Here is an 11,869-nt window from a genome sequence, read left to right as displayed (position 1 = left end):
ACCACTCAAAAATCACGACCATATCACTTCCAGAACACTAGATCCCAAACCCAGAATTATTCCTGACGCAGTACCACAGGAATGAACTAGAAGGCCCATCATCGAACTTGACCTTTATTTCCAGAACACCTTTATTTCCCACCTACCAAATATGAAGATGCACCTACGGCTTCTTTGAAATAAGCTACGTTGTTTACAAACAAAAATGTATTTTTTTTTTTGCGTACAGGTTCCAATGCAGTACCAAAATGCCCGTTATGAAACTTGACCTTGGTTTCCCCAATTACAACCCACCTACCAAATATGATCCACCAACAGCTTCTCGAGTTATGCACACAAGCCACTCCACCATTAAATAACCAAACATATGATCTCCTTGACGAAGGTAATCAATCCGGTACGATACAAAGCAAATAGGTAATTAAATCCCAGGTTTGCATTTACGATCCTGAGGCTCAACTACATCGCATTTGCACGCTCTGAGTATTGCTTAAGGCCGTGTGCTAGGGTAGATTCAACTTATCATGTTGCGAAAAGACGAAAACGTGTGTGAACTTTTTTATCATTCCTTGATGGATTATCCAACAGTCACACTGTGGCTAATCAAAAAAAAATTCCTATACAATAGCTAGTATTATAACATTCACACAGCTTTGTTACATGCACACTGGATTGGCTGAATGTGAACATTTTTGAAATATGTAGTAAGATGGTGGTTGATGTTAGATGTAGATCTACTACTACTAGTAACAGTATTCAGTAAAGGAAAACAAGTGTTGGCAAGACCTTTGATTAACCCCGCGCGCGGAACTATGGGATATAGTCAACAAAGTTCATTGTTCAGGGGTTGAACCCTAAACCTGTATTGAAAGATAGCGTCGGGTCGGGACGTCCATGTTTTCTCAACTTTGTTTCGGACTAGTTTTTCTGTCAGGAAGAGAAGGTAGGTGTAGATATTCCTCATTCTGTCAATCTTATGCTGATAATGTGTGATTACATGCGACTGTTTTCTCACCAACGACGGCGTCAATGTCAATTTAAGTGTATAACACCATGGTGAAATGCGGAAGTAAGTTATTTTCTGCTGGTTTACATGTATCAACTTTATAGCAATATGGATGCATAACAGTCATGTCTTAAAGTTTTAGAATAGTAATTAAACCCATGAATGTCAACATTCTTGATTTCCTTTGCCTTGTCATTGTGATTAGTAGGTGATATGTCTAATTGCTGCTTTTGTACTCCCAGGTTTGAGTGAAACTGGGGATATATATATATATATATACGAAATGTTGAAATGCCAACAATATTGCCATTGGAAGGACGAACATAGGGGTTGCAGTGTAAAATAATTTGCCAGAATCCATGTCTATAATGTCAAAAGTGAACTCTAAACTTGCACACGATGTGAGAGCACGGGAACTATAGAGCGATCGACAAAACCTGTCGGTCTATCATAGAGAACATGTGCTAGAAATCATCGATGAACGTGCACGGTTGACAGACTTTTTTGTGAGTTTTGTGATCTCACGTCATAACTCATGGAGCAACGACACAGAGACATCCTTAGTTCCAAAGGCTTTGAGATAGCAAGTGACCTACGATTTAGAGACGTTCGTAGGTATCTAATGGGCAAAGGAGTGTTGAATTGGGATCACTTGGATGAGATTGAGAGACAGCCAACGCGTGTAAGCCAAGTGAAGGCCCTGTTGGATATATTACCTACAAGAGGACCGAATGCGTTCTCGGTGTTTCGTGAGGCTCTACAACAACGTTATCCACATCTTTCACGACTCTTGAGTGATGAAGGGCCGAGCGGAGACACGGAGACGAAAGGTAAATTAAAGCTTCATTTTTTTGTATCATTCATCAAATCCCACTTGACATGCAAGTTCGAATTCTCTCTGTGTGTGTATGTGTGTGTGTGTGTGTTTGTCAGTGTATGTCAGTGAATTTGAAAATTTATGAGTGAATTGTCTTGATATTTGGTATGAGGTAGGTCTTGCTAAAACTTCGGAATGATTAGATTTGGGGCCCCCTAGCAACTTTCTTAGGTACTGACGCGGAACGAGTTAACTTTTGACATCTCGTAAATCTCTGGACATGCTATTGGCATGATTTTGGACTGGTAGGTAGTTCTATGAGTGAGTAAACAGTCTATGTTTCACTGCCATAAAGTCGACAGTACGCATGTGTCGATCTTTGAATACAACCACTTAGCAGTCTACAGGTTTCAGAATTGTATAACACTATATCTACGTTCCTTTCATTGCAGAACCAAGGATTTTTATCATCCACGCAGGAGAAGACAAAGACTCTATTGTCCGACCACTGGTCCGTACTCTCCAGGAACAGGGTTTGGACAAAGACGACATATTTTTCGATGACATTTCGATTAAGCCTGGTGAAGTTATTCGTAACAGAATAATGTCGACCCTTGGGAGTGAAAATCTGCAACTTGTCGTCATTGTCGTCAGCACGTCATTACTAAATAAACACTACTGGCCAAAACTGGAGTTTGAAACTTGTCTACAAAGCAGGAAGCGTATATTTCCTATATGGGTAGATGAAAACCAGGATAACTTTAAGACGTTCAGTGAATCAGTTGGGAAATACTCCCCCACCTTGAAGCAGCTGAGCGCCAGACGTGTACAAAGAGACAGTGTCGAGGAGGAAATGTCGGACGTTGCTGCTGAAATCATACAGCGGCTAACTCCACCACGTACGTCTATTGAGTTTATTTTACCAATGTTTGCTCGTACTTTCTGCATATACTTTAGGAATATGATAGCACGACTTATCATTTATGTGTAGAGAATTACATACAGTGGAAAATCTGCATTTTTGCCACATTTAGTATGTAACGTATGGACACGATTTTTTAAAAATGCATTCTTTGCATTGCAGCTATGCAAGCCCTTCTTTACGTACGACCAACTGGAACGCCACCAAGTGATTCAGGCTCCTTGAGCTCAGATGAAGAAACAGGCATCGGCAGAAAGCGCCGGCATGTCACTGAGCATAACGATGAAGAAGTGGTAGAGAAGAAACTAAAGGAGGAAAAGATTCGTGTCCTCGAGTTCCTACACAAGAAGGGGTTGGTAACGATTGACTTACTGAGAGCAGCAGAAAATATTCTGCCCAGAGAAGAGATTGAAAGGCGGACAAGAAAAGTATTATTGGAAATAGATGAATACGGGATCGACCTTCTGGAGGTGAAATCAGGCTGCGCAGTCATCCACTTGGTTCCAGACAACGACGAAAGCTTGGAAAGGTTTTGGACAGACTACAGGTCTGGACAGCTGAGTAGTGACCTTTCAAAATACCTCATTACGGATGGGATGCGAGATGTTGCCGGTCAGGACTTGATGATAGGAGTCATCATACTGGAGGAGCAGTACAGGCAGTGGAAGGATTATTTTCATCTCAGAGGTGGGTTTGAGCTTTATTTGTTCCTGATCATAACTCTGTCTTGATTTGGCACACAATTCTATTAGATAAAAAAATCAAGGAACCTACATATTATAGAAGAAGTGGATAAAATCGGCTTCCATACTCTCAAAAGAAGTTAACTTGATTACATCGCATCCATCATTCTTATATTTTTACGTTACATGTATTTGCAATCAGCCCTTTGGGTATGCATTTACAATAAATTAATTATTCATGATGTGCAGTTCACAAGTTCATACTTAGAGAAAAGGAGGTGAACCTTATCATGATCTTCATCCGTTCTTCTGATCTTCACTTCTAATCAAAGCAAAATGAAATCACAGGAAATACGTTTAAGATTAACCTCCAATAATTCGTTAAAAGATAAATTACTAACGGTATCTTGGTATTTTCAGACAAACCACAAGGAGTCATGAAGCTGCAAAGTCTGGCGATTGCAACTAAATCTGAACTGCGCCCCGAATCAGTAAGTACTGACTAATAGTACTTTTGAATTATGTTTAACATTCAGTGAACGCTTGATGCAGTACTTTTATTACGTTCTTCTGGTAGCACAGTGAAAAAAAAAACATGTAGAGATAGGGGTGTAATGCAGCATTTGGTCAGTTCACATTATCTGTTACTAAAATATCTGCAGTCCGATTTATAAGGTAAATACGTCCTAAGTGGAAACGTAGATATGTATATCGCTATTTATTGAGCTAAATGGCTACCCTCGACGTTATAAGGAAGCATTACGAAGAAACATTCCAAATTTGAGGCTGCTGTTCCAATATAAAAAAATTCAGTACATTTCGATTTCATTTGCATTTCGAAATAAAGCTATAAACAAGAAACAACATACGGCAGTTTCTGATCATGCACGTTAGATGGCTATTCCACCTACATGTACAGTCAAACCTATCTATAGCGGCCACTCAAGGGACTGGAGAAATATGGCCACTATAGACAAGTGGTCACTATAGAGAAAATGTTGATCAATTGACCATGAGCAAGCTACACATGATTTCAGTTCCCACAAATCTTTCTCACCAAGTAACATTGTCTCGATCGGTCAATTCACCGATAAAGACTTGCACTTTAATGCTTCCGCCAAAATGACCCTGTCAGGAACTCCAAATCCTCGCAAACTACAATTTCAAACTCGGTGCAGGGTGACATAAGGCTGCAGTATGGTTGCAATAGGCAGTGTTTCTGTATCAACAGGACCGGAAATCGTATGGCCGTTGCCGCGTTGGACAGGTGGCCGCTAAGCCTATTTCTTAATCATTACGAATCCTAGGGACCGACAAAAAGTGGCCACTATGGCCAGTTGGCTGCTATGCAAAGGTGACCGCTAATACAGGTTTGACTGTAGTTTTTGTTTTGTTCCTTCACTTTTAGGCTGCCACAAAGATGAGAGCCATGTTAAAACGTGACAAAGAAACCCGACAGGAACTCCTCCAACTGTGTGATTCTGCAACAGAATTACTAATGACCACATTAGAACCTGATGTCCGTCAACAAATGCGCATCTTATCTGGAGACGTTGGTGACATTCTGAAAAGATGTCGAGACCAACTTGCCAAAGACGACTACCCAATACTTGTTGCAGGTATATCCTTTAACTGTGTAGTGGAAAGGGGTGCAAGACACCACATATATAGGACCCCTCCAATCCATTTACGTCACGCTAACGATCATTCGGTACTATAGGGTCATATGACCAACAAAATACATTAAATATGCAAATCTACAGAGACATAAAGAAATAATTCAACACAAAATTTACCTCCTTATGGATGTGTCCTGTTGTTCTAATCAGATGATAAATGGGTATGTTCTAGGAGAAACTTCCTCTGGGAAAAGCACCCTTTTGAATGCCATACTTGGGGAAAACATCCTTCCAACATCGTTGCTAGCTACGACATCAGCTATCTGTGAGATCAAGTACGGTACCAGGAAGAAAGCAGTATTCCACCTAAATGAGCCGGACCCCGTCACTGGTTTGAAGGTCCTCAATATGTACCTAGATGGACCAGCAGAAGAGGACCTGAAGACAATTTCCCGATACATACACATGAGAGGCAACAAACTCTCACGTTGCAGTAAGGTGGAAATCTACTGGCCGTTGACTATGCTAGAGGTGAACATAAAATCAAGTTGTATTCCTTGTTTTGACTGAATCATGATAAAAATATCACCACTCAACATTCATTCTATGTACTAAATATTTACTTGATAATCAAATAATCAATAAACCAATGTTTCAAAAAAGGCAAATCCCTAGCAATACTTACAATAATACACATTAATTGCGATCGGAACATGTAATCTAACTTCACATTTTCTTTGTGCATAAGGGCGGCATTTGTATTGTGGACAGCCCTGGTCTGGGAGAAAGTTTGTTGGTGGACGAACAAGTCAGCAAGTACATTCCTGAAGTATATGCCCTCATCTATGTCATCAATATTGCCAACGCAGGTGGCCTGCAGCAATGGAACGTGAGTAGGCAAGCGTTCTCCAACCTCATTCAATCAATCAACCAATCAATTAACCAATCAATTAACCAATCAATCAAAGGGGGATAATCATTTTATTCGGTTCAATTTTATTCTATTCAATTGTAAAGCCCAGGTCTGTCCTTTGTTTCGTGACATTTCATCAGGAGGGCGCAACGCAATGATCTGGGTTATTCTATGGGCTTTTCCTCGACGTTTAGTCATCAGTCATGGAATATTCGAATACAATTCTGCGCCCTGGCTTTCAGCACTTGGGTAAGAGAGAAGTCGACGTCGTATGATGCTCCGTTATAGAATTTATGGCGGTGTCAACTACAAACCGAGGTAGACAGGGTAAGTTTAACGAAAGCAGCCGAGTGACATTGAGGAAGGTACACAGCAAGTGTACATGTAAAGACAATTTTCGGATACAGACCCACAAATGATAGTTGAAACGCATTGGCTGATAGTAATGATGACGTCTCTGTCCACATATTTAGTCTACCCAAAAAAGTAATCCTAAAACATCATAGTATTATAATTTTACAGTACCAAACAGTTCTATTATATCGGCCACGTCCTCTCCCACCATTGCACAATTGAAATGGTCCTCTAAGGATATCTATGTATACAGTGTTTGTCCTGCGTTCAGGTTTCAATGTATATTAAATTTGATAAAACAAACTGGATTCAATCATAACAATTTATTATCTGAGGAATTATGATACCCTCTTCTGGGGTGGAATGTTCCTTAGAAAAAAAGTGTACGATTTTGAGGTGTTAACATCGTACTTCCTTTCATATTTATTGATAAAAGACAGGTATATATATCCTTTGTTTTAGGTCGCAGAACTGTTAAGGGCATTAAATAGATCAGGACCAGAGGACTGTGACAACGTGCTATTTGTGTGCAACAAGTGGGATCAAGTGCCAGACTACGAGAAAGAGGAAGTCAAACGACACACCTTGCGTAGACTGAAACACCAATTTCCACGACTAGATGAGACACAATTGCTTTGGTTTTCAGCCAAGGTATGAATAAAATTGCATATAAGAAAGTAGACATTGTGCTAGAAAGACGTAACATTTTACTAATAGGTATAATTTGCTATGAACCAAATTTGCAAGGACACTGGCATTTCAAATTATGCGGTCATTGGTGTTCATATTTGAGTACCGTCCTTTCAGGCCAAGGAATCTGCTGGATACATGGCTGATGGTCTAGACAAGCTATTGGGTGGGATTGAGTCGCTTCTTCTGCGGAGTCTCAAGCACAAGCTCATGGTCCAACACAGGTCGGTGTCTTTAGTACCTCATCAGTGTATTTATGCCACGATACAATGGATTGTAGGTGGTGAAGATTATTGCTGAAAAATTTCTTTATGTGTTTGTTTTTCAGTTTGATTTGGGCGCTCATCGATCAATCCGGCAAAATCGTCCGAGCCATATTAAACAATGTAATGAGAGGCCAGGAGGAACGAAAAGCAAAAGCTCGCGTGGTGTCTGAACGGCTGACGAAGTTGCAACATCTCACTGACAAAGTTATGAAAGTTCTGAATGAGGAGCTTGACGTGAAAACAAGCGATGCAGTGCAGCATTTAAGGAGCCACTTGGAGGTTGCTGAGACAAAGACGACCATTGCGCACAATGCACTAAATGAAGCTCCGAACATCACCTCCATTGCAGAGTGCGATCTTGTCCGAGAAAAGACAGCTAAGCTTGTACTAAGGCACGCAAGGGGACTTTTGCTTAATGAACAGTACTTTCAGACGATTGAAGCTAGTCTCATTCAGATGTTTAAAGATAAGTTCACTCTGCTCAAAGAGACACGTGAACATGAGTTCGAGGAAGCCTTGGGTGACGACCTTACGTTGTTGCCGACTGCATCATTATGGGACACAGAAAGTAGCATCGGAGACAAAGATGTAAAGGCGTCGAAGACATCTATTTTTGGTATTGCTGTTGATGTTCTCTCTGCCTTTGTCAGTGGCCCAAGCATTGGAATGATTGCTTTAAATAAGACCATAAAGAAATTGGCCAGCGACAAAACGTTCATGAAAACCTACAATGAAGACAAAGAGGCGTACATCAAAGATGTCACTGACAAGGTGGTCAAACACATTAGGGAAACCGACCAGTTGGAAGCATTTGTGAATGAGCGCTTTCAGAGGCCCAGAGAATATCTGAGTAAACTGAAGAATGCTATTCCCAAGGTAGCAAAAGCTGACATCCAAATGATTGAGTCTCTCGAGGGAGATGCTAGAAGCCAAGACGTCCTGCTCAGTCTGTACAGTCCGCAATTCGACCAGTGCAACGCGCTTCGCGGAAACCTTGCTCTCTTCAATCTCAAACATCTAAGAGACATACAGTACGACCTGGACGAGCTCTTGGCCTCCAACCCACAGAAGATGGGATCGGGATCATTTGGTTCCGTTTACAAGGTCCAAGTCAAGACCCATGGCATCACGAAGGTGGCAGTACTGATAATAAGAGAATTCACCCACGAAGCAGACGTGGCCGAGTTCCAAGATGAAGAGGAGACCCTCAGGTATTTTGACCAGTTGCCCCTAAGTGAATACGGCCTTCAATACCTCCACGAAAAATGGAAGTATTGTTTTTTTTTTGTGTGTGTGTTTTTTTCGGGAAATTTTGTCAGAAATACTTTAGAACCTCTAAGTGGATTGTAATGATACTACGTATGTGACTAGGGGGGGTTGGGAAGACGAAGGTTAAGGTCGATTTGGGGCTCCCTGGTGTTTGACCTTGGAACTGCAACGGAAACCGGTTTTTGTATCTTTGTCCTAGATATGCTGTGGTCTTCTTAGCATGAAAGGTCATCTATGTTGGTAAACTACATTATGCAAAAATGCTATAACTTTATCTAACCAACACAGGAACAGTTGGGAGATGCCAAATAAACTGTTGTATGTTGAGTTAAAATGTACGTAACATGGATTATCTGGCACCTACGACCCGTTGCAGGAAGCTGGGGACGGGATCATTCTGTGAACAAGGCTGATGGATTTCTACTGAAAATTTGGGTCCCAACTCTTCCTGTGTTAGTTAGAAAAAGTAATAGCACTTTGGCATAATTTTGGTCGTGATTTTTGTAGCAGATGAAAAGATGAAAGGGAATGTTGTGGGTTTGGTCCCCTAGCAGCTTGCTCCGGAACTGCAGGGGCGTTTTTGTAAAGAACATATAGAGGATAACTAAACAAAAGAACGACGAATTTCCATCATATTCGGTATGCAGGTAGTTTAGACAGAGATGTACACAACGGCACGCAAATTGTAATTCTAGTGTTTTTTATAATAGAATTTCAGCAGGCGTTTGCACTTTCAAAGTTCTTTTTGGTATATTCCGAATAAACACCCGCTAATATTGCCTGTTATTGTAGTCAATTTGTTAACAAGGCTACATTGTACCTGAACAGTGTCTATCAGTAGTGCCGGGTTATTGAAGTAAATTTTGAAGCCGTAGCAAAGCTACATGGTGATAGTTCCATCTACTTGAAAAACATCATACTTCGCCCCAGCATATGTTGAGCATTACTGCTTTACCTTTCGTATGCTTTAGGTGTGCGACAATACTTAAACGTATCTAGTCTACAATTAGGTTTAGTAGTCTAAATGTATTCTGACATTCAGCTATCATCTATACCTTCCTGACAGGTATTTTGAGAGTCCACACATTGTTGGCTACTATGGACTGGCGTCAACAGCTCATTCTGAAACAGACGGTCTTCGCTTTGGTCTCGTCATGGAGTATGGTCCTTATCTACTTGAATCATGGTATGTCTCACCCCTCTCCACCTATAGCTAGCTGTATATATAAAAACTCGACATTGGACTATTGTGCAGTCAGTAGAATCTGTAAAACAGGTAAAGGTTAACCGTAAAAATCGGCAGATATGAAAAAAAAAACATTTTAACAGTAGAGAACTACTCAAAAGCAAACTATTCAGTGTACATTTTCTCAAACCCAGGCTACGTGCTCACAAAGAGCGAACTCCTGCTTGGTGGCCAGATGATGAGGCTAAGATGACAGCAGGCTTCAACACCGTCAGGGACTTGGCCTCGCAACTGTGCAATGGATTGAAGGCAATGCACGTAAAGGGATTCATGCATGGAGACATAAAGCTGGATAACATAATGGTGGGAACCTGCCGTTGTTTAACTGAAATTTCTCAAACATAAGAAAACTGTTTGTATGGCAAGGCAGAAAATATTGATTTGCTGGTACCGGAATCTCATAGTCTTGTTCTATATAACAAAACGTTTTTTTTATAACATAACACCATTTTAAGGCTCGTTCTCAGCGAAATGTGCAAAATAACTGTAATAAACCAGCCTATTTTTCCAGCACACCTAACTTTTCTTTTACGAAAATTTCTCTGTATTTTGCAAATCTCAATGAGAACGAGACTAAGTCTGGAAAGAATATAATTTCATATTTTTTTAATCAGGTTCCATTGCCGCCCAATTTTGAATTTGTAAGCTTCCAAACAGCCATGTGTAATGTATACATGCCCTTTCCACCACCATCTGCGACAAAATGGCAAGAATGCTAAGTAACAATGATATTGTGTGATAAATGCAGGTCACAGAAGACGGTGTACTGAAGATTACAGAGGTGGGCCGAGCAAAGCCCCCGAAGAGGCTGATAGGAGCAGTGCCGGGAACGGTATTATATGCAGCACCAGAGATGTTCTCTGCATCCGGTCCATATGGCACCAGTGCAGACATCTACAGCCTGGGGTTCTGTCTGCTAGAGATGTGGTATGGTTTGCGTGTGACAGAAGACAAAGATTATTTGCACAAGGTGGTTATTAAACCACAGGAGTTTGTTTCTCCTCCTGTACAGTTGCAAGTTCCAAATACTATGTCTCCCTGTAAAGGGTGGGTGAGCCTGATGAAAAGCTGTTGGAAGCTGGACCCAAAGTCCAGGCCTTCTGCAAGTGACTGTGTACGAATGCTGTCCGAAATGACACTGTAGATATTACAATGATTTTAATGAATGGCATGACATCAAATCAGATGCAGTGTATATGTTAAATAATGTATATGCAGCGCGACTGCGCTTATATTGAAAATTGTTTTATCAATACAACCGATACTACTAATTTAGAATGAAATCTATATCTCATGATGTTTTCATATATAACTTCTAATGCCGCCGCCACAAACCTCTGAAAAAGTTGAGTAAAATAGAAGATGTAAAGCATTCAATTGTACTTCAATTAAATAGCATCCTACTACAATTTCGCCATTACAAAGAAGACAAAGAAAACCAAAAGTACTAGACATTAGTATGCAATAGATGTTTAACTAGTTTCAACTGTGTTTACAATACGTATGACACGTACTTAGCCATACACTGGGACAGAAATGTACATTAAAATTCTTCATTCGTCCATATAAACGATACAAAGTGTGGTAGCGAAATCAACGATTAAAGCAATAATGTAGTTGTTCCGTAAAGATAAATTTACATCAAGTGAAAAGATGTGTTCAGTAGTAGTTGTACAACAGCACTTCTGATATTGTAATAAAACTATTCAGGTCTACAGTTGGTCTTAACAAGCTTTATGATTTGCAGAGGAGGCGAACTCGATTATAAATGTAGGTTACCTGTTGAAGTCGGTTCTGTATGAGGTCACTTGCCTGCAGACATCCTTCAGACTGACCGCTAATAAATGAATGAATTAAATTCTGGACCAAATTGTCTGGAATTTGGTCAACGGCAGAAGGGGCAATATCCTGGTGCCTTAATTTTTTTTATACATCCTGTCAAAACTATTTTCATTGAGGTCTTGACAAAAAATGTTTTGGCCCCCCCCCCCCGTATCCTGGTATTACAATAAAAACATGGAATTTGGTTGTTTCGGAATCCTATTTCTAAATGAAAATGAGGTCCGTTTTATTTACCATTTAGT

The 11,869-nt window shown here is 40.4% G+C and overlaps 2 protein-coding genes across 2 annotated transcripts; both read left to right on the top strand.

Moving 5' to 3' along the window:
* Nucleotides 1-2,909: 2,909 nt before the first annotated feature.
* On the top strand, nt 2,910-6,023 carry LOC118408454. The gene is made up of 5 exons (XM_035809270.1): nt 2,910-3,432; nt 3,849-3,919; nt 4,837-5,047; nt 5,280-5,578; nt 5,796-6,023. Exons 1-5 carry the CDS (start codon nt 2,910-2,912, stop codon nt 6,021-6,023), a joined length of 1,332 nt encoding a protein of 443 aa, XP_035665163.1.
* A 760-nt stretch (nt 6,024-6,783) lies between these two features.
* LOC118408453 lies at nt 6,784-11,480 on the top strand. The gene is made up of 6 exons (XM_035809267.1): nt 6,784-6,965; nt 7,122-7,228; nt 7,333-8,481; nt 9,606-9,725; nt 9,920-10,088; nt 10,534-11,480. Exons 2-6 carry the CDS (start codon nt 7,143-7,145, stop codon nt 10,927-10,929), a joined length of 1,920 nt encoding a protein of 639 aa, XP_035665160.1. The 5' UTR covers nt 6,784-6,965; nt 7,122-7,142; the 3' UTR covers nt 10,930-11,480.
* The last annotated feature ends 389 nt before the right edge of the window (nt 11,481-11,869 follow it).

Source organism: Branchiostoma floridae, unplaced genomic scaffold, assembly GCF_000003815.2.
Source record: "Branchiostoma floridae strain S238N-H82 unplaced genomic scaffold, Bfl_VNyyK Sc7u5tJ_1588, whole genome shotgun sequence".
Taxonomy (NCBI): Eukaryota; Metazoa; Chordata; class Leptocardii; order Amphioxiformes; family Branchiostomatidae; genus Branchiostoma; species Branchiostoma floridae.
Note: the sequence above shows the minus strand (reverse complement) of the source record. Positions and strands in the feature narration are given on the sequence as shown.

Excerpts from the sequence above, each read along its gene's own strand:
- LOC118408453 (XM_035809267.1), top strand. The coding sequence starts at position 7,143 with ATGGCTGATGGTCTAGACAAGCTATTGGGTGGGATTGAGTCGCTTCTT. Across the intron at positions 9,726-9,919 it reads CCTTATCTACTTGAATCATG|GCTACGTGCTCACAAAGAGC; the intron begins GTATGTCTCACC and ends TCTCAAACCCAG. Across the intron at positions 10,089-10,533 it reads TAAAGCTGGATAACATAATG|GTCACAGAAGACGGTGTACT; the intron begins GTGGGAACCTGC and ends TGATAAATGCAG.
- LOC118408454 (XM_035809270.1), top strand. The coding sequence starts at position 2,910 with ATGCAAGCCCTTCTTTACGTACGACCAACTGGAACGCCACCAAGTGAT. Across the intron at positions 3,920-4,836 it reads CTGAACTGCGCCCCGAATCA|GCTGCCACAAAGATGAGAGC; the intron begins GTAAGTACTGAC and ends CTTCACTTTTAG. Across the intron at positions 5,048-5,279 it reads CTACCCAATACTTGTTGCAG|GAGAAACTTCCTCTGGGAAA; the intron begins GTATATCCTTTA and ends GGTATGTTCTAG.